The 22,650-nt window shown below is 34.8% G+C and overlaps 1 protein-coding gene across 1 annotated transcript in view; it reads right to left on the bottom strand.

The window, feature by feature from the left end:
• FRMD7 (FERM domain containing 7) overlaps positions 1 to 10,868 on the bottom strand; it is a 59,749-nt gene extending 48,881 nt beyond the window's left edge. The window contains exon 1 of the mRNA XM_016136813.2: positions 10,310 to 10,868. Within this exon, the coding sequence (XP_015992299.2) occupies positions 10,310 to 10,366 (57 nt within the window). The 5' untranslated portion in view covers positions 10,367 to 10,868. The remainder of the gene's footprint in view (positions 1 to 10,309) is intronic.
• Between the last annotated feature and the right edge of the window lie 11,782 nt (positions 10,869 to 22,650).

Below are 22,650 nucleotides of genomic sequence, written 5' to 3' on the forward strand. Positions count from 1 at the left end.
CGAAGTAGGTGCCTGGAACCTCCACGTATTACAGAATGTGACTATGAGTGGATTGAAATATCTAGCACTGCCATTTTGTGAGGAATCCCCTATTTTGATTGCTAATGCAGGAAATGGAACTTACATAGCAACCATTTTTTAAATGAAATTTCTTTCATTGTTTTGTTTTTGAGGTCTTTTTCTTCATTAAGAAAGCAAAATATATTCATTTAAAAATCAGAGTAAAAAAAAGAAACAGAAAAGCAAGCAAAAAGAACTAAAGTGTTTGTGATACCATCCATCAATAGGCAGTATTAGGATCTTAGGATAAAGCTTTCCGTATACTTCTCAATGTATGTGATACAACACTTTTTGGTGACCAACTTTAAAAAAAAAAAACCTTAGTGTTATATTATTAATATTATCATTAGTTACTGTATAGGAGACTACTTTGTTGCATATGTAAATCATATTATCCTTTTAGCTATTGCAAGTAACACTAAGAGACAGCACACAAAGATGTACATCCATCTTTGCACACCTTAATTATTTTCTTTATGGATAATTTTTTATCCATAAAGGATAGGATAATTTTTTTCCAGAAATTGAATTGTCCAGCTTACTTAGGATTATTGGTTGGTTGTCTTATTTTTGTTTGAGATTTTCAATTAAATACTAAAATGTTTACATTTGTGTAAAATTTTATTTAAATGCTGAAATACAAATACAAATTGTGGAAAAGATTCATTACAGTAATTGCCCTTGCTTGGTAAAGCAGTGAAACAATTTATAAATCCACACTTTCTATATTGGTTATCAGAAATCTGGAGGCAGCAAGCTGTAGAGGAAAGCGTCCAGGCTCTGGAGTCAACACACATACTTTTAATTCCTGGCTCAAGTCCTTACCTGCAGTTATATGACCTTGGGCTCATATTTAACCTTGATGAGCCTTGATTTCTTCATCTGAAAAAAATCCCTTTTATGACTTGGTCCATGCTTGCCTCTCCTCTCGCATCTGTTTCACCAGTCTCCTAGCACTCTTTATCCACAACTTTAGGATCCAATCAAATCGAGCTACTCCACAAGCCTTTCCCTATGTTTCTACCTTTGTCTGGACAAACTTTCACCTCTATGCCTTCCTATTCCCCAACTCCCCAACACAAATCTGAATAATTAATGTGGGTCATTAGGGCTCGGGTTAGATATTGCGCCTTTCAAGAAAACCTGTCTGACTATCTCCTCATCAAACACAATTAAGTCTGGGTTAGGTGCCCTTCTTCTGTTGCACCATTAAAAAACTGTCTTTGCCATTGTCATTTGTATACATCATACTGTAGTATACATATCTGTTTCTGTTTTTAATTCTTCCACTAGATTATGAGGTCTTTGTGATCAGATACTATTTCTTATTCTTCTCTGCATCCTCAGTAGCTAACACTGTGCATGAAAGCAGTGAGGGCTCATAAGAACTTGTTAACTGAGTGATGAACGAATGAAGTAGTATAATCATACCATTTAACAAATTTATGAACTAATGATTATATGAAATAACATAACTAGAAATTCCTAGAACAAAGTTAGATCAGGAAGAGCTATCTCATAGCCTAAAAGGGAAATGACAATAACTTTGTGACAAATCTCTTGCATTCACTTAAAATGTTCTTAGTATGAAATTCTGGAGAATCTTTGTCTTTAAGTCTTTTGAAAGGTGAATTTCATCATCATAGAATTTCAGAGGACAAAGGACCTTTTGTTTAAGACAGCTATGGCCAGTGATTAGCGGTGAGGCACCATGCCTAAGTGCTTCCAGTGCCTGGGTTCAGCTCACCCAGACAGATCTGCCATCTCTGGCCCCATACCTTAGACCCAGAGAGAAAGAGGCAGTGGGTAAAGGGAAAGAGAGGGAATAAAGTACAGGGGCTTCGATGTGGGTAGTAATTGAAGCTTTTGAACAGCAGCTATGTTTAGAACAGACAAGCTATACATTATAGAGTTCCACAGCTCCCAGAGAAGTGCTCCCTGTCAACTTTCATTCTTTTTCAGCTTTTCAGCCTTCAGCAGATCTTCCTTGTGGTTCCTTGCCATGGCTCCATGATTAGCCAATTCCCTTTTACTTCCTGTGGTGCGAATGATCTGTAAAGGGTGGATCTCTCCACAGTAGAACTGGTCTAACCAAATGTTTTTCCAGTTTTGATAATCTGGCACAAAATTACTTAGCAGCACCTAGTGTCACAAAGGCCAGCACTGCTCTCTGCTACTGGAATGACAGGCTCTAGGCCCTTTTAGGAAATCGCCTGGGTAGTTGGCCACCTTCCAGGTGGTTCTGCCCCAGAGGCCATACCTTTTTGACCCCAAGACTTTAGATTCAGCTCAGTCAGTTTGAAGAATTTTTCAGTCTTTCAGCTGTAATTGACAACTTTATTGTCTTAAAGCACCAGGTGAAGTTAAGCTCTTATTAGTGTGCAATATTTATATTTGTGATGGGTCAAGCAATGATGCTAATACAGAGTAAATGGCATTTTAAAAAAAGAGAGTATATAGAATTCAGAGGAATCTTGCTATTTATTAGCAAGTTTCATTTAGAAGTTCTACAGAGAGCTCTAGCCTCAGCTAGTCCTTCCCAGTGTCCAGGCAGTAGGTAGAACCCTCCACTGTAATGAAAAATGAAGAAGTGTCAAGGCATCAACTAACTAAAACTCTTCATAGAGAGTTCCACCAGGGCATACTTGAACACCCAAGCACCACCTACCCAGTCAAAAGACAGTTCCCCAACCCCAAACCAGTGTCTTAAATGTTCTCGGGTTCAGGTTCTCTCTTCTTTTCATCTGTGGGGATGGGACAAGGGGCAGGGGAAAGGTAGAGGTGGGAAGGCTTAAGTCCAGGCCTCTCATCTGAGCTGGAATATCAGGAGGGCAGCATGGCAGCCAGGGGACAGCAGAAGATACAGGGTCCCTAGAGGGGTGGGAGAGGCAGCACCTAAACCACACTTGGCCCAGTTTAGCCTGGCCTTCGTCCAGACAAAGCACAAGCATTGTCTTTCTTTTTCAGTTCAATTTATTCTTTGAATCAATAAATCTTAAGCTATAAAGGGCAAAACAAACTCAATGGTTTAAACAAAGGCATTCATCATGCAGCTGGGGCCCCCTGCAATGACAAATAAATCCCTGGTGAAAAAATGACCAACATTGGTTAGGCTGGAACTTTATGATTCCAGGATGATTTATCTGACATGATGTAGAAGCTCCATCAATTGAAGTTCTTTGTACAGGCAAGGGGGGGATGATGAGCTGATATGGTCAGTCCGTTGGTCAGTCAATCATCAAATATTGATTAAGCACTGAGTGTGGGGCTGGCTGCTTGGAACTAAAGAATACATCATGAAGTCCTGGAAAACCAGGAAGCTTTACAACATATACAGCAATCCCACTATAATCATAAGTCTACCACCTAAACAATGACAGGCCAAGGTTTTGAAGCTAGACAAACTGGGGATTGAACCCCACCCAACTCATTCATTAAGTTAAATAGCAATGTGACCTTGGATAAGTCCACCTTTTTGTACCTCAGTTTACATGTGAAGTGCACCATAGGCAATATAGTGAATAATGTCATAACTATATATAGTGCCAGGTAGGTTCTAGACTTATGGAGGGCATCACTTCATAAATTATATGGAAGTCTCACCACTATGCTGTACACCTAAAACTAATATAAAATAATACCGAATGTCAACTGTAATTGAAAAATTAAAATTAAAATAAAAATTATTCCTGGCTTCATCCACTTGGAATACTGCTGTTTTTACATAAGTATCAGGACATGTGTTCAACATCTAAATTTGGAGCCAAATTTCTTAGAACCCCAGTATAGCAAACACTTTTATAGCACTCACTGGTACTGTGCTGTTTTAGATCGATTAATTCACGTAACTTTTGCGATAATTCTATAGAGTAGGTACTAATATTATTCTCATTTTACAGATGACAAAACCCAAGGAATGGAGAAGTTATATAATTACCCTGGATAGTGACATTCATTTGATTTGTGTGAACATTACATGAGATAATGCTCACAAAATACACTGAGAACAAAGGCTATCAATAAACACTATGATTATTAGTCAGTAGTATTATTATTACCATTACTATTAACTGTGTTAACATTACTATGAGTAGTTACCACAGAGTAATTTTCTTTAGCTTCTATTTATTTTTATTTGTTAATTATTTTATTTTCCTATTACAGTTGACATGCAATATTATATTAGTTTCAGTTGTACAACAAATTGATTAGAGATTTATATACCTTATGAAGTGATTATCCTGATAAGTGTAGTACCCATCTGACACCATACATAGTTATTACAATATTATCGATTATTTTCCCTAAGCTGTATTTTACATTCCAGTTGGGAAGATGAGTGAAAAAGTGAAAGGGATTGAGAAAATAACCACAGAGTAATTTAAAGTACTTAATCACAAAAGGTTCCGTTATTTCCATCTACTTTCTTAAAGGAAGCCCAAAATCATTTTAGGTAACTCTAGACAGTTATGGATCCTCCCAGGACTACGACTCCAGGTGGGGAAGAGCAAGTCCCCTAGGGCTGCTGATTGAGCAAAAGGCAAACCGCTCAGAAGGCAGGATAAATTAACTTCAGGAAGCCCAAGAGGAAGTGCAGAACTAGAGAAACAAAGCTCTATTGGGAGAAGAAGGAGAGCTGCAAAATCAAGTCTTATCAAAAGAAAGTCCAAGTTGAGGGTGAAAGACCATTCAATGCTGATTTTCAAACTGTAGAAATAAAAAAAGTCTGTAAGCAAGAAAGAGGGGGATTAACATGCTTTTAGCACCTACTTTATGTCAGGAACTTTACCTCTGGAATTTCATTTATCTTCACAATGACTTGTGAGGTAGCTGCAATGATTATCATATATTCATGATAAGAGCACAGGATCAGAGAGGTGAAGTGACTTCACCTGAGGTTCCACATCTTAAAATTGTTGGAGCTGTGCCCAATTCCAAATGTATCTCCCCTTCTATAATCTATAAAACTAAAACAAAACTCATTATTTTCCATCTTAAACTTGTTCCTTTTATTCCGTTCTGTCTTGGTTAATAGATGTCACCATCCAACCAGTCACCTAAGCCAGAAATGTAAAGGTCATGTCTATTCATTCTTACTCATCACCCACATCCAGACCAATATCAAATGATTCTAGAAATTCTACCTCATCAGCATCTGTTATGTAAATCTTTCCTGTCTCCACCATTCACTTTCAGGCTGGAATATTGATGTTTGGGCATGTGTTAAGACATAGGTTGACTATCTAAAATTAGAACCATTGGACTTGAAGCTATTATCCAGATTCTACCTGGCATCTCCAGCACTTAGAACACATATTTCATTAAATATTGACTAAGTGAATTGATATATAAATTAATGAATAAGCAGATGCTAATAACTGAATTTTGAGCTTCTTGAACTCTTTAGTGATTCTCTATCACTTTCAAGATAAAGCCCACACTTTATATACAGACTATATGGTCCAAATTATCTAGCTTCTGACTACCTCTGCTTCAGATTTCCAGCTACTCTCCATCTTTTTTCAACACTCCACTATTCAGTTAGACCATTTTTTTCCCATCTTTTCTTTTGTATATTGGCCTTTAATCTTTCCTTTTCGTAGACCATCATACATCCCCCTACACCCTAGTTCCCATTATTCACCTCCTTAGCTCTTACACATGAACTTAAATTGTTTATTCTTTGGAAAGTTTTTCCTGACATCCAAAGTTCAAGTTCTTAGAGTTGACATAACTAAGTCACAGATAGTCTATGTGACTGGCGCAAGGCCACACAGCTTACAAGTGGCAGAGTCAAACTTATCCTGCTTTATCAGACTCTAAATATACATTATATCATTAATATTAGTCCTCACAACTCAGAAAGATACAGGCTTAAATGACTGGCTCAAGATTACACACCTAAAATGGTGAAGTTGTCGTAGCCCCAATCTAGGTACATTCTACTACACAAGAGCTATTCCACCTCATTAGAGTTGGACGAGTTTTCCCTTATAAAGAGGAGAGGTATTTATTTCACTACTGACAAAAATACAAAAGACTCCTTACCATTATAAATTGAAAAACAAGTTCCTGGACAAACATCCAAGGGTAAATACCACTACCAGGAATAAAAAAAATCACTAGGCAGTTCTCTGCTTTGTTATTTAGCTTAAACAGAACTCAGTCCTAGCAGTGCCTCCCCTCTGCCTCTTTCAGGAAATATGGCCTTTATGATGACCTCCCATGGGAATAAGATAAGCTGACTCATCATATTCTCTCTCTCTGTAAGCTACTAAGTACCCACTGTACTGGCCAATACAGTCACTTAGAAATCAAGTTTCAAACCACTTATTGAGATGTTTAAAACCACTTATTTTGACTTTATCTTCCAGAAACCATAAAGATGAAATGTGCTTTTGAAAATTCATAAATAATAGCTATTCTTCCTTTCTAATATTCTTCTACAAAAACAGAACTGCAGCAGGTGGGGGGAGGGGGTGGCAGACAGAACTGTGTCAGATATAATGATGGGATTATTGTTTTTGAAAGCTCTTTATCTAAACCTGAGATAAGTAAACAGTTCAGATTTTTAAAAATGGTGCCCTCCAAGAACTCTCTCATTACTGCTACTGATATGTGTGAGTGTTGGGAGGATTCATAGTTGAGCTAGAAATTTGACCTCTTCTACACTTCCTAAGAGTTCTTAAAGCCTTAGATTTGGTCTTATCCTCCTTTTCCTATCAAGAAAAGTTTCAGCCCCCATGTTGAAGTGACAAAACTGAATTTACACTAAAATCTACAATTATTTTTTTTTAAATCATTACCTTATTCCATTTCTCCTCAAGCCTACCCACTCCCATCATTATTCTAGAGAGTCCTTCTTGATTATCTAAGGAGATTCAGTCCATGGTAAGTGCCATACTAGGAATAATATTGATGTTTGACAACTATCAGTTTTGTTAAATATATATGAGAACTTGAAAAGATAAGAATTTCACTAAATATACTTTCTTCATTAGATTACTCTTTAATATGCAAATTGCAGCAATTCTGAAGTCCCATATCTATCCTGCATTCCCCAAATACTCTTGGAAAAAAGAAAATGTTGACTAATATTCTCAGAGTTTATCTATAAAATCAATACGCAGTCACTCAGGGTACAGATACACAAAGAAATTTCAAAACACCAGGATGTTTCTGGGGCCTACCACTCTTCCCAGTAATCTAATTGAAGGCATTAACAAGGTAAAAACAGATCAGTCACAAAAGGAGTTTGTCAACTGTACAATGAGAGTAAAAGGAATCACTGAAGCCATAGTTGTTAGCTCCCAGCCAGCACTGCCCAGACAAGAATGTGCCCTTGCTCAAGAACTTTAACTATCCATATGGTAGAATCTAATGTGCCCAGAACAGGACCAGGAACATTTTAAGACCTAAATAATACTTTGTAAGCAAAATAACTAAATGAATAAATGAGTGACTAAAAGTTTTCAATGACAGGGCCTCTGTGGAGATGGACGTATTATCAGGCCATCGAATATGAGAATCATAGGTCTAATTCCTTTAAATCTAATTCTTCTAACATTTGGTATCTGGTGTAACTGAAGAGATGAACTTAGTATTTCCAATCTCACTGTAAATGGTGATGTTGGCATTCTGACTCTAAATATCAGTCTCTGACTTCAGCTCTCGTGGAGTGCTGACAAATCAGGCCTCTGAGTCCGTACACTTGAGCCAGATCTTGGACACCAGCAAATTCACCAAGATAATGCCACTAGGAATAGAGTAAAGGGTTCTCGCTGCTAATTAGCCTTACCCAAGAGATATTATTCTATCTGATCATGTGTCCATTTCGTATTTCCACTATTGTGCTTTCTGTAAAATTAATACCAATGCCAAGACTCTATTATTTCTTCCTATGTATACAATTATTTTCTTAAATGTTTTCTTGAACAATTCTCCCTGGGACTGATCCATGCCTCTTGAGATTTCAGTCTTTCGTGGTATCAAAAACTCCTACATGTGGCTTTCCTTTGATGGTTCTCTCCATTATGGTTCCAAATATTTCTTCATTCTGTTAAGATATTAGTGCTAAAAAAGGGGACATGCTTACTTGCTTTTTAAGCTTTTGAATCAATGAAACGATTCACATCATGGTCTCCCTGACCTCTGGGAACCACTTTCTCACATAGCTTTTCATCCATGGATAAGGAAAGAAAGACACATCAGTCATCAAAGGCTCACTGTATGCTAAATTCTACACCCTTTGAGAGCAACAGAAAATAAATACTATGTATGAGAAATTTTACAGGACTAGAAGACTATTAACAGATGAGTCTTATGTGTACAACTATACATGGAGTAGTGGGGAAAGTTATGGATTGGAATTCCCAGCTCTGCATTTATATGTTGTATAGTACTGCACAAGTCATTTAAGCTCCCTGAGACCCTATCTCTTCATTTGCAAAATGGAAAAAGATTAATATTTTTTCTACCTTCACTCACATGCTGAAATGGAAGATCAAATGAAGTAATGGATGTGAAATTTGCTTTGTAAATATTAATGTTATTAATTTGTGACTCACTAGTACTCTTATAATCATTATGGTCATTGTCATTGTCATCTCAATCATCAGTCTACTATTGTTAAGGAGAAAAGACACTGTTGAATGACTGGCTGCTAACTTAAGGTTCCATTTTCCTCCGGAGAAAGCTGCTTATAGTACTACAGTTAGTGCTATTGCCACTCTCAGTAACACCATGATTACTACTTACAAAGTAGCCTTCCACAGAGCAAAAGGAATCAGATGCTGTGACACCCGAATTGCTGGGTATCAGATCTCTCCCATTATCTTTCCAGGGAACACAATGTGTTGCAGCTGGAAAGAAATAATCTGACTTGAAGCCAAACCATGCTGATTTCAAGTTGCTGGAACTGGCTCCTCAGAAGGTGAATTTTGTGAAGCTATGATTACTGTGCCTTCCATTCCTTATTTATTGGACCTTAATTTGAACTGCACATTCAGAAAGCCCTTCTGTCACTTTTTGTCAAAGACTTCTCTTTGAGCTGCTTGTAATATCTATTAAAAACTTAGCCTAAAGCAGTGTCTTTTGAATACCAAGCTCACTAATTCAGGTACTGGAGCACAGAAAGTATACACCACAAGCCTAAAAATGGATAAACTATTCAAAAGACATTTTCCATCCTTTAAATATAGTTCCAAGAAAAAAATAGGAAATGCCTCATACCTCTAATGGAAGCTATTTGTTGCAAAAACAAATCACTCATGTCAGTGGACCTAGAAATGGCTTTTGCAAGTAAAAGTGAAAGAGATGGTAAAATAGAAGCTGCAGCCATGAAGTCATCACCCACAAAACACATGATTCAAATAAAAATGAAATATTCATTTAAAAAATGGGTTACCCACACAACCAACAGTAGTTGTCAGTTTATGTATAAAATAACCAGGATTTGTATGAATTTCAAAGAAAATGAACTATTTATTTCTTGTTAGTAGCTAATGCAAATATAGAGCAGATAGTATTTTTTGTTCCAATCATAAAAGATTTCAACATTCTAATACATAAATCCTGACATCAAAATCTGCATAGCTTATGATACTGGCAGATGAGCCCCAAATGATATGTTTAATACATTTTTTTTTTCTTGAAGCGATGAGGTATACATGTACACAATCATCTTGTAGCTAGGACTTATATTAAGAATCCTGAACTTAAGTACTAAATCAAACTAGATTGTATTTTATCCTATTTTTCTCTTTTATCACTTATCATCACTTCCTCAAGTTCTCATTACAACTGCATAATTCTACCCCCACTCCAAACCCCACAGTTTTTTTTTCAGAAAAGAGTAGCTTTCCTTCTCTTTCTCTCAGAACCAGTTTTATCCCCATAAATTTTCATGGTGTGAGAATCATAGACAAATTATTTCAATGAGCAATGATACCTTTTAGAATAGGACAACTAAGTTATTGCTGCTTTGTCTTCCTACAAATATTTAGCATATATTTAAAATTTGCTTTAATTATCTCTTGAGAAAAGAGAAACTGTTCTAAAAGAAAGATTAATGGGAAAACATGAGCTACATTGTGATATTAAGTACAGATTTCTTTTTCCAAACCTAAAACCACAGTCCTCCTTCATTTGATCCTAAAGAAGCCATAACATTGCTGGCTAATGGGCCACTCACAAATGACCATTATTGAATGAATAATAAAGGAATAAGAGCGATGTGATTTCCACTTACATCAACCACAAAAGTCTTCTGGGAATCATCCAAAAACTGCACTTTTAAATGTAGCATTCTCGGAGAGGCCGTTGGGCTGCAAGCAGGCTCAGAGTGCTGTGGGTGCTATGACAGGAAGGAGGCTTTCTCAAGGAATCTCACTTTTAGCTGTATGCAACGCACTTGGGTCCCCCCACCCCCACCCAGGCACCCCCACACACAGGAAGGCTCAATTCTGTTTTTTTTTGAAGTGATGCACACCCGAGGGTATTTGTGCTGCTGAATACTGGTGGTTAATAGCATCTGGACAATCTTCTATTTCATCAACGTCAAATCCAACTGGACTCTCTCAAGCCCTCTTAAACTCAGTTATTTTCTTCAAAGAAAAATAAAAGGAAAGAAAGAATTTGCAACCCCTGGGGATTTTTTTTTAAATTTCACAAGAGCACAATTTGAAAAACCCTAGATGAAGCTTCAATAAATGAAGAATAGCCATTCTCAAAAGTAAAAGAATCAGAGTTAGTCTCATATTGTACTAAAAATTTCATAGCTGAACTAGGAAGCTTTACATATAATTTAATTGTTTTGAATTTACATGATTTAAGAATGAAAACTATATAAAAAGGAATGCATAAAAAGCCTTATTTCCACTTTTTCTCCCTCTATTTTGTAATCAATTTTATTAGTTTTTTCTCTTTGTTATTTAATCTTCAGTGTTTCTTTATGTACACACCGTACAAGCAAATATGAATGTATTTCTCACATGTAGATAGCATGCTATTACACTCTTGTGCTTTCCTTTTCTTCACATTGTGACCTCTCTTTAGCTGTACATGGAGAGCTTTCTCATTTCTTTTTACATATGCACAATTTTGCACTATGTAGGTGATGCATAGTTTACTTAAATATTCCCCTATCAGTGGACATATGTTCTTTCCAAACTTTTGCTATTATAAGCAAGGTTGAAATGAATATCCTTGTACATATGTAATTTTATATGTGTACAAGTATAGCTGTAGGGTAGATTTCCAGAAGCAGAATCTGGTCAAGGGTAATGTATTGCTAATTTTGATAACTATTTCTAAATTTCCTTTCATAAAGGTTGTTATGGGCTGAATTTTGTTCCCCAAAATTCATGTGTCGAAGTCCCAATACCCAGTTACTCAGAATGTGACTGTATTTGGAGATAGGGTCTAAGAAGAGGCAATTCAGTCAAAATGAAGTCATTAGGGTTGGCTTTAATTCAATGTAACTGGGTATCTTTGCAAGTAAAGGAGATTAGAACATAGACATGAACAGAAGGAAGACCATATGAAGACATAGGGATGAGAAGGTGGCCCCCTACAAGCCAAAGAGAGAGGCTTCAGAAGAAACTACCCTGCAGACATCTTGATCTCAGACTTCAAGCCTCCAGAATTGCAAAAAAAAAAAATAATTTCTGTTGTTTAAGCCACCTAGGCTGTGGATTTGTTATGGCAGACCTACCAAACTAACACAGTGATTGTACTAATTGGTTGTCCCACCAACACTGTATGAGAGTACCTATTTTCTCCAGGCTCACCAATAAAATGTGCTGCCAAACTTTTTTTTAGAGAAGTTAGAATCTCAATGTTATTTTAAATTTAAAATTTTCATATTACTATAGAAGGTGAGCACATTTTCAGATGTTTAAGGGCTATTTCCATTCGCCTTTTCTGAACTATCTGTTTATGTAGTTCCATACCTCCTTTTAAAAATATCAGTTATTGAACATTTTTCATGTGCCTGTTGGCCATCTGTATGTTTTCCTTAGAAAAAGATCTGTTCAGATCTGCCCATTTTTTAATCAGATCATTTGTTTTTGTTGTTGTTCACTTGTCTGAGTTCTTATCAGAAGTATGATCTTCTCCAATTCAGTGGGTTGCCTTTTCATTTTGGTGATGGTTGCCTTCACTGTGAAGAAGCTTTTTAGTTAGATGTAGTTCCATTTGTTTATTTTTGCTTTTGTTTCCCTTGTCTTTGGTGTTAGAGTCATAAAATCATCACTAAGAATGATGTCAAGGAGCTTACTGCCTATGTTTTCTTCTAGGAATTTTAAGGTTTCAGGTCTTATATTCAAATTTTTAATCCATTTTGAATTAATTTTTGTGTGTGGTAATGCAAATCAAAACCCCAATGAAATATCACCTCACACCTGTTAGAACAGCTATTATCAAAAAGATAAGAAATATCTAGGGTTAGAGAAGATTTGAAGAAAAGGGAACCTACATACATTGTGGGTGGGAATGGAAATTGGTGAAGCAGCTACTATGGAAAACAGTACGATATTTCCTCAAAAATTAAGAATAGAACTACCATATGATCCAACTATTCCACTTCTGGGTACTTATCCAAAGAATATGAAAACACTAATTTGAAAAAGATATATGCATGTCTATGTTCACTGCAGCATTATTTACAATAGCTAAGATATGGAAACAACTTAAGTGTTCATCAGTGTATGAGTGGATGAAGAACACACTCACATAATGTGGAATACTACTCAGCCATAAAAAAGAAACCTTGCCATTTATGACAACATGGATGGACCTTGCCATTTATGACAATATTATGGTAAGTGAAATAAGTTAGACCAAGGAAAACAAATACCATATGATTTGGCTTATATGTAGAATCTAAAACAAACAAAACAAAACAAAAATGAACTTATAGATATAGAGAACAGTTCGATAGTTGCTAGAGGGCAAAGGGATGGGGGTGGGCAAAAGGGATAAAAGAGGAATATTGTATGATGATGGAGAGCAACTAGACTTTTGGTTGGGAGTGATCACTTTGCAGTGTTTACAGATGTCAAAGTATAATGTACACATGAAATATATAATAAAAAATAGATAAATAGGTTATTATCCTTTCTCTTCAATCTAAGAATTCTTTAAACATTACAGAAATTAGTCCTTTGTCTGTGATATGAATTACAAATATTTTCCCCCATTTCTCCTTTGTCTTTTGACTTTGGTCGTGATGTTTACATGTTTTGTTGTATGCCATGAGAAGTTTTCAATTTTTGTGTTGTGAAATGTTCTATAATTTTGTAAATAGCCTCTGGATTTCAAGTCATAGTTAGAAAATCTTTACTTCAAGATTTTCTTTTAGTACTTTAATTGTTTTTAAAATTTATATCTTTGATCTATTTGGATTTTATCTTGATATATAATGTGAAGTATGAATTAAATTTGAACATTTCTCAAATGGCTACATGGTTGTTCTGTTATTAACAAGAAAGCTTATTTCTACCCCTACTGATTTGAGAAGATTCCTTTAGCATATATTAAATTGCTATATGCATTTGAGTGTGTTTATGGATTTTTATTGTCTTCCATTCACACGCCAATTTCATACTTTAAATTTTCAAAGCTCTAGAGTACGTTTTAATATCTAGTAAGGCTTTGCCACACCACATTGCTCTTTATTTACAGAGTTTTCCTGGCTATTATGTTTATTTATTGTTTCATATGAGCTTGTTCAGTCCCAGGAAAGGAATATAGGTATATTTATTGGGATATGCTAAAAATTATAAATTTACTTATGAAAAATTGATATATTTCTAAATGGCAAGCCTTCTTATTCATAGGGCATGCCTGTCAATTTGTCCAGATCTACTTTTATGTCCTTCTCTTTAGAAATATTGTATTTAAAATACATTTTCAAACATACACAAAATCAGAGTTTAGTACAATAATCTCCCATACACTTATCCAGATTAAAGAGTGTTATGAGAGGAATTGTGTTCTCCCAAAATTAATATGATGAAGCCTTAACCCCCAGTACCTCGGAAAAAGACTCTATTTGGAAATAGAGCCTTTAAAGAATTAAGTTAAAATGAGACCTTTATGGTGGACCCTAATCCAATCTGACTGGTGTCCTTGTAAGAAAAGGAAATTTGTACACTCAGAGAGATGAGCACAACAGAGGAAAGACCAGGTGAAGACACAGCAAGAGGGCAGCTACCTGAAAAGGAAAGAAGCCTCAGAAGTACTCAAACCTGCCCACACCTTGATATTGGCTTTCTAACCTCCAGAACAGTGAAAAATAAATTTTTGTTATTTATGCCACCTAGTCTGTAGCATTTTGTTATGGCAGCCCTAGCAGACTAATACTAAGAGTATTATAATTTCACCATGTCTTTCTCTTTTTATAATTTTCTCTCTCTCTACTTTTCATGGATTATTTTAAAGCAAATCTCAGACATCATGTCATTTTATTCCCTTAACATGTTTAGTATTCATCCCTTTAAAATATGGACATTTTCTTGTATAACCCCAAGACCATTATCACAACTAATAAAATTATTAAAAGCATTCTTGTTATCATATAATACCAGTCCATATTCAAATTTCCCCAATAGTTTCCAATTTTATTTTTTTACAGTTACTTGGTTTGAATCAGGATGCAAACAAGTTCCACACATTGCATTTGGCTGTTATGTCTATTAATTATAATTTAATCTATAGCAATACCCTTCCTTCATATATATGCCTTTGATTTATTGAAGAAATGTAGCCAGTTGTCCTATGGAGTGTTCCATGATCTGAATTTGTCTGATTGCTTCATTGTGTTTTCAATTAATTTCTTATTCTACCACTCATATTTCTTAGAAATAGAAAATAGCTAAAATGCTTGCTAAGATTCACATTAAACATTTTTGTAAAGATACTTTATAGGTAATGTTGTGTACTTCACATTAAATCACATCAAGAGGAATATGTCTGGTTGTTTCTAGTGATACCAGGATTGATTAATGGGTTTAGGTACTGAACTGTTTGAAAGTGTTACTCAGATAGGCATTGTGCATTTCTTATATATTTATTCTTAGGTATTTAAACTTTTTGTTGATTTTTAAAATAAGGATCTTCTCTTCCATTATGTATTCTAACTGGAATATTTTATACTTCAATTTTGTGTCTTGATAATGTACTGAACTTTCTTAAATGTTTGTAACAGTTCTTCATTTGATTTTTGGGTTTTCAGGTATAAGACGTTATAGAAATATAACAGAATAGAAATGGTTTTATCTCTTTGTTTCCAATTTTTATAATGCTAACTTCTTCTGTCTAATTGGGTTGGCTAATACTTCCAGTTAAATAATACTTTCAATAGTGGACATCCTTTTCTTTCTCTTGACTTTAGCAGGAATATTTCCAGTGCTTTCCCATTAGGTACAATACTGGCTTTTGAAGGAGACATTTTTTAAAGTATGCTTAAACTGGATTGGGTAAGAAGCCCAAACCACCATCCTTTGTATATATTAAACCAACTTATTCTATGTTATTAAATAAATAAGCTGGTAAAATTAGACCAATGAAATGCTATCATCTAATAGACAGGAGTGTATACCTTTGCTAATATTTTGACAGCTCACAGCACAGTCTCCACAACTCTAAGCCGAGAGGCAGCTTTGAAGATGGTAGAAAAAGCAGTAGCTCAGGTAACCAAAAAAATCTATTTTAAATCTTACTAGCAATGTGACCTAAAGAAGGTCACTTCAGCTCTCTGTGCCTCAGTTTTCTAACCTATAAAGTGGCAATTCTAATTCACAGAGCTGTAAGAAACAAAAGATCTAGATATATAAAATCATGTATTTCAGTGCCTGCCTGGCACACAGTAGGCACTCAATAAATGTTTGTTGAATAAGTGACTATTAAGGAAATAAATATGAATAAATCGCTTTTTCTGAAGTTTAAAATGGTAAATGAAGAATGATTGTCTCTTTTTCCATCTAGATAGACTTCATTCCTTTAAAGGAAACTATCAAAAAGAAAAATTTCACATTCTATTTTAAAGTAAAAATCCAAGTTGAGCTTATCCTTCATGAAAGTAGCCTGGCTTGTCTGTTTTCACTTAGTCCCTCCACACATAGGGAAGCGGCGAGGGAGAGCTGGGCAAGAGGCCAGAATAGAAGCAAAAGGAAATGGGGAAATGGATTCCAGGTTTTTTGAGCTAGAATGGAAATAGAAGAGTATATACTACATAGCTGTTATCATAATTATTTAAAAATAAATAAAATAAACCTAAACCAAAAATAATAAAAAAAAAAACACTACACAACTGTTTTTTTTTTTTTTCTAAGACCCAAGGAGTGATCCTGTGGCATGACTTAAGAGATAGAAGTTAAGAATTCTGACCATAATTATGACTCAAGTTCCTGGCATTTTATCATTAGTGCTTATTTCTTTAGAGTTAAAGACTGTTATTTTTCTGGTGTCCATTTTTTCCCAGCTTTATTGAGATATAATTGATGTATAACTTAATTAAGTTGAAGGTATACAATGTATTAGTTTGATACACTTACATATTGTGAAATGATTACCTCAGCAGAATTAGTTAACAGCTCCATTAAATCACGTAATCACCATTTACTTTTTGTGTTGTGAACATTTAAAATCTACTCTTTTAGCAACTTTCAATATATAAAACAGTATTCTTAACTGTAAACACCATGCCGTACATTGGATCCCAAGAACTTATTAATCTTGTAACTGGAAATTTGCAACATTTGACCAACATTTCCCCATTTTGCAACCCCCCGCCCCCCACTGCAAGCTCCTTGCAATCACCATTAGATTATTTCTGTAAGTTTGGCTGTTTAAAATTCTACATATACATGAGATCATAAAGTATTTATATTTCTCTGTCTGACTTATTTCACTTAACACAATGCAATCAAAGTCCATTCATGTTATTGAAAATGACATTATTTCCTTCTTTCTCATGGCTCAATAATATTCCCTTTGTGTGTATGCCACATCTTTATCCATTCATCTGTAAACTAACACTTAGGTTGTTTCCATGTCTTGGCTATTGTGAATAATACTGCAGTAAACATGGGAATGCAGTATCTCTTTTAAATCCTGATTTAAATTCATTTAAATATATATCCAGAAGTAGGGTTGCTGGAACATATGGTAGTTATATTTTTGATTTTTTAAGGAACCTCCATACTGTTTTCCATAGTGCCGTACTTTACATTCTCACCAATACTACACCAGGATTCCCTTTTCTCCACATCCTCCCCAAGACTTATTATCTCTTGTCTTTATTATAATACCCACTACAACATGTTTGAGGTTATTATATCTCATTGTGGCTTTTATTTGCATTTCCCTGATAATTAGTAATATTGAGCATATTTTTATATACTGTTGGCCATTTGTATGTCTTCTTTGGAAATATGTCTACTCCATTCCTCTGTCCATTTTTTAATTACCATTTCCCTCTCTCTTCCTAATATGTTTTGGGAAATATTGTTCTGATTATCTATTGCTGCACAACAAACCAACCCAAAACTTAGTGCCTAAAAAAAAACAACAATCACTTTATCATTATCTTTATGGTTTCTAGGCCCAACTGGAAGGTTCTTGCTCAAGACTCTCACAGGTTACAGTCAGACCATGGTTGCGCTGGAATCATTGGATGCCTGGGTCGTGAAGACTCAAACGACTGAGTATTGTAATAGTTTCTTGCTCTCACTCACGTGCATGCCCTCTTTCTCTCTCTCTCTCTCTCTCTCTCTCTCTCTCTCTCTCTCTCTCTCTCTGCTATTGAGTGTATAAGTTCTTTATATATTTAGTATATTAATCTCATCAGATATATGACTTGTAAATATTTTCTTTAATTCCATGGGTTGCTTTTTTTTATTTTTAATTGTATATTCCATCATATAGAAGCATTTTTATTTTTATCTTTCAATTAGTGTTGGCATTCAATATTATTTATATTAGTTTCAGGTGTACAGCATTTATATAATTTATGAAATATAATTTATGAAATGATCACGTCGATTAGTCTAGTACCCACCTGGCACTATACATAGTTATTGCAACATTATTGACAATATTCCCTATTCTATACTTTACATCCCCTATTTTGTAACTACCAATTTATACTTAATCCTTTCACCTTTTCCCCCAGCTCTGCAACCCCTTTCCCTACTGGCAACTACCAGTTTTTTTTCTCTGTGTCTATAGATCTGTTTCCGTTTTGTCTGTTCATTTATTTCGTTCTTTAGATTTCACATATAAGTGAGATCATATGGTTTTTGTCTTTTTCTGCCAGACTTATTTCACTTAGCATAATACCCTCTAGGTCCATCCATGTTGTTGCAAATGATAAGATTTCATTCTTTTTTATGGCCAAGTAATGTTCCATTACATGTATGTACCACCTCTTTTTTATCCAATTGTCTATTGATGGGCACTTCCATATCTTGGCTATTTTAAATAACACTGCACATATCTTTTTGAATTACCATTTTGGATTTTTTTGGACTTAGAAGTTGAATCACTAGATCTTATGGTAGTTTTATTTTTAATTTTTTGAGACATCTCCACACTGTTTTCCAAAGTGGCTGTACCAATTTGCAGTCCCACCAACAGTGTACTAGAGTCCCCTTTTCTCCACACACTCACCAAAACTTGTTGTTTGATGATTTATTGATGGCGGCCATTCTGACAGGTGTGAGGTGATACCTCATTGTTGTTTTAATTTGCATTTCTCTGATGCTTAATGACATCATATGTCTATTGGCCATCTCTGTGCCCTCATTGGAGAAATGTCTATTCTGGTCCTCTGTCCATTTTTAAATTGGACTGTTGGATTTTTTTTTTTTTTGGTGTTGAGCGGTATGAGTTATTTGTAAATTTTGGATATTAACTCCTTATCAAATGTGTCATTGGGAATATCTTCTCTCATTCAGTAGGTTGTCTTTTCATTTTGTTGATGGTTTCCTTTGCTGTGCAAAACTTTTTTAGTTCGATGTAGTCTCACTTATTTATATTTGTTTCTGTTGTTTGTGCTTTTGGTATCAAATCTTAAAAAAAATATTGTAAAGACCAATGTTAAGAACCTTTTTCCCTCTGCTTTCTTCTGGAAGTCTTACAGTTTTGGATCCTATGTTTAATTCTTTAATTCATTTCGAGTTAATTTTTGTGAGTGTTGTAAGATAGAGGTCAATTTCATTCTTCTTCATGTGGTTATTCAATTTCCCCAGCATCATTTATTGAAGAGATTTATTCTTTTCCCTTTGAGTATTCTTGACTCACTTGTGAAACCATGAAATTGACTATGTAGGCAAGGGGTTATTTCTGGGCTTAAGTGGTATATTCAGTTGGTATATTTGTCCATTTTTTATGCTAGTACCACACTGTTTTTACTATAGTTTTGTAGTCTAGTTTGACATCAAGATGTGTTATATCTACTGCTTTGTTCTTCTTTCTCAGGATTACTTTGGTTATTTAGGGACTTTTGTAATTCCATACAAATTTTAAGATTCTTTTTTATATTTATGAAAAATTCCATTGGGATTTTGATAAGAATTGCATCAAATCTATAGATGGTTTGGGGTAGCATGGACATTTTAATAACATTAATTATTTTGATCCATAAACATGAAGCATATTTTATTTATTTGTGTTTTATTTGTGTTTTTTTTTCAATTTCTTTATTTAATGTCTTAGAGTTTTCACTGTATGGATTATTCACTTCCTTAGTTAAATTTATTCCTTAAGTATTTTATTGTTTTTGGTGCTATCATGAATGTCACCATTTACTTTATTTCTTCTTCAGATGTTTCATTGTTAATGTATAGAAATGTAACTGTTTTCTGTATGTGTTGATTTTGTATCCCTTAACTTTACTTAATTTGTTGAGTAGCTATACTAGTTTTTTGATGGAGTTTTTAGGACTTTCTATACACAGATCACATCATCTGCAAACAGTGATAATTTACTTCTTCCATTCTGATGCTTTATTTTTCTTGCCTGATTGTTCTGCTTGGGACTTCCAGTGCTATGTTGCCTAGGAGTGGTAAGATTGGCTCCCTTGTCTTATTCCTGATCTTAAAGGAAAATCTTTTCACCATTGAGTCTGAAGTCAGCTGTAGTTTTGTCATGTATGACATATATTGAGATGATCAGATTATTTTTAGTTTTCATTTTTAAAATGAGATATAAATAATTTATTGATTTGAATATATTGAACCATCCTTGCATCCCAGAGATAAATCCCATTTGCACATGGGTGTATGATCCTTTTAATGTGCTATTAAATTTATTTTGCTAATACTTTGTTGACAATATTTACATCAATATTTATCAAGAATATTGGTCTATGGTTTTCTTTTCTTGTACTGTTCTTATCTGGTTTTGGTATGTTTGGGAGTGTTCATTCCTATTCAAGTTTTTTTGAAAAAGGTTGAGAAAGATTGGAATTAATTCTTCTTTAAAAGTTTGGTAAAATTTCCAGAGAAATCATATGATACTGGGCTTTTGTTGAGAGACTTTCGATTATTGATTCAATCTTCTTACTTGTTATTGGTCTGCTCAGATTTTCCATTTCTTCATGATTCAGTCTTGAGAGGTTATGTTTCTAGGAATTATATATTTCTTCTAGGTTATCCCATTTATTGTCGTATAATTTTTCTTAGTAGTATCTTCTTAGCTTTGTATTTTTGTAGGATCATTTGTGATGTCTCCTCTTTCATTTCTGAGTCTATTTGAGTCTTCTCTCTTTTTTATTTAGTCTAGCTAGGGTTTGTCAATTTTGTTTACCATTTAAAAAAACAGCTTATAGTTTTATTGATGTTTTATATTTTTGGTGTTTATTTCACTTGTTACTGATCTTTCTTCCTTCTACTAAATTTGAGCTCAGTATGTTTTTTTTTTAATTTCTCGAGATGCAAATTTATGCCATTTGTTTAGGATCTTTCTTGTTTCTTAATGTAGGAATTTATTACTATAAACTTCCCTCTTAGAACTGCTTTTACAGGTTTTTAATTCCTCTCCTTCTGTATCCCACCTTCCCCATTCTTTCCAGTTATTCCAGGAGCAATTGCTTAATAAAGCATGTCTACACAAAACTTCATTGCAGTGTCTGTTTGTGGGAAACCCAGCCTTAGACATTCTGGTTGCTTACTTCACAGGTTATTGTCAAGGTGTCTTAAGTACCTTTGCTAGGTCAAGGATCCTCCCATGACTGTCCTTTCTGCTTTCCTTTCCAAAGATGTGTTATATGTAGGATTACCTCTCCAGACCCATGCAGAATCATCTATCTAGAAGTGAGTCTTTGCATCTGCTTAGAGTTGAAGAAATTGCCACTCTTTCTAGCCCATTATTTCTTTCCAGGCATGTTAATACCCAAAATATTTACAATAACTACTGTATATCTAGCTCTTACCATATTCAGAGGTTTGGATATGTTATTACGCTTTATGCTAACAATAGACTACTGAAGTAAGAATTCTTAATAGTATCCCCATTTTACAGATGACAACATGGAGGTCCAGAAAAAAAATACCAGCAAATGCCAATGCTGGAATTTTAACTCAAGTCAAGCATTCATGACTTCATGCCCAACTCTTGACCACTATACATACAGACTCCTAGGTTTTAACCTACCTTTCAATCAGGGAACTTAGGAATCCTAGTTTTCTCCATGCGTGTACATCAGGATCACATCACTTAAAACATACCTCTCTTAGATTCTAACATTCACTGATCAAGTCTCTGTATTTCTGTATTATTTATTCTTGATCTTTGCATTGGTACTTCTGTATAAAAGTTTATCTTTAAATGATTGTTCTGAGAATTCTGGGAAAATGAGCTTTTGTTGAGTGTTCATTATGAGTTAGATATTTTGCTAATCAATTAGCTAATCAGCTCATTTAATTTCTGCACAAACCCATGATGTGGTACTATTTTTATCTAATAACAAAAGATGATCATTTTTCAGATGGAAAAGCTGAGGATCAAGGAGGTCTTACCAAAAGATCATCGAAGCAATAACTGGCAAACCTGGAACTTGTCGCCTGTTAACTCCAAAGTTTGAATTTGTTCTCTTTCCATCAGGCTGACTGTTAGCTTTATTCATCCACATCTTAAATTTGACTTATTGGCTAAAAAGCTAAATGTGTTGCTTTTGTTCTTATTGGTACACTATTATTGAAGAGGATGTTTGCTTAATTGTGGCACATATTTGTGTTTCACCAGGCACTCAATCTGATTTTTTTAAGCTATGTCATTTGCCCAGAGGTTTATGAGAAGGTAGGAAATAGCGATGAGGCCAAAGTCACTCTGTCTAGTGTCTTTTTGCTCTCTACACAGCCAATTTCTCATTACACACTTAACCTTCTTAGGAAAAGAATAGCAAAGAGCATGACAAGGTAGGTGGGTGTCAGAGAAAGGCACGAATCTTCTTCTATGTGGAAATTCTTATTCTCACACCAACAGCATATCACTCAATGTCCTGCAGGACTTCAGTTAGGTAAGAGGCACTAAGATTTTCATGGTTGCCTATTATATGCCAGCCTTCTTCATATGCTATTCATCCAT

The sequence above is a fragment of the Rousettus aegyptiacus genome, unplaced genomic scaffold, assembly GCF_014176215.1.
Source record: "Rousettus aegyptiacus isolate mRouAeg1 unplaced genomic scaffold, mRouAeg1.p scaffold_m13_p_9, whole genome shotgun sequence".
Taxonomy (NCBI): Eukaryota; Metazoa; Chordata; class Mammalia; order Chiroptera; family Pteropodidae; genus Rousettus; species Rousettus aegyptiacus.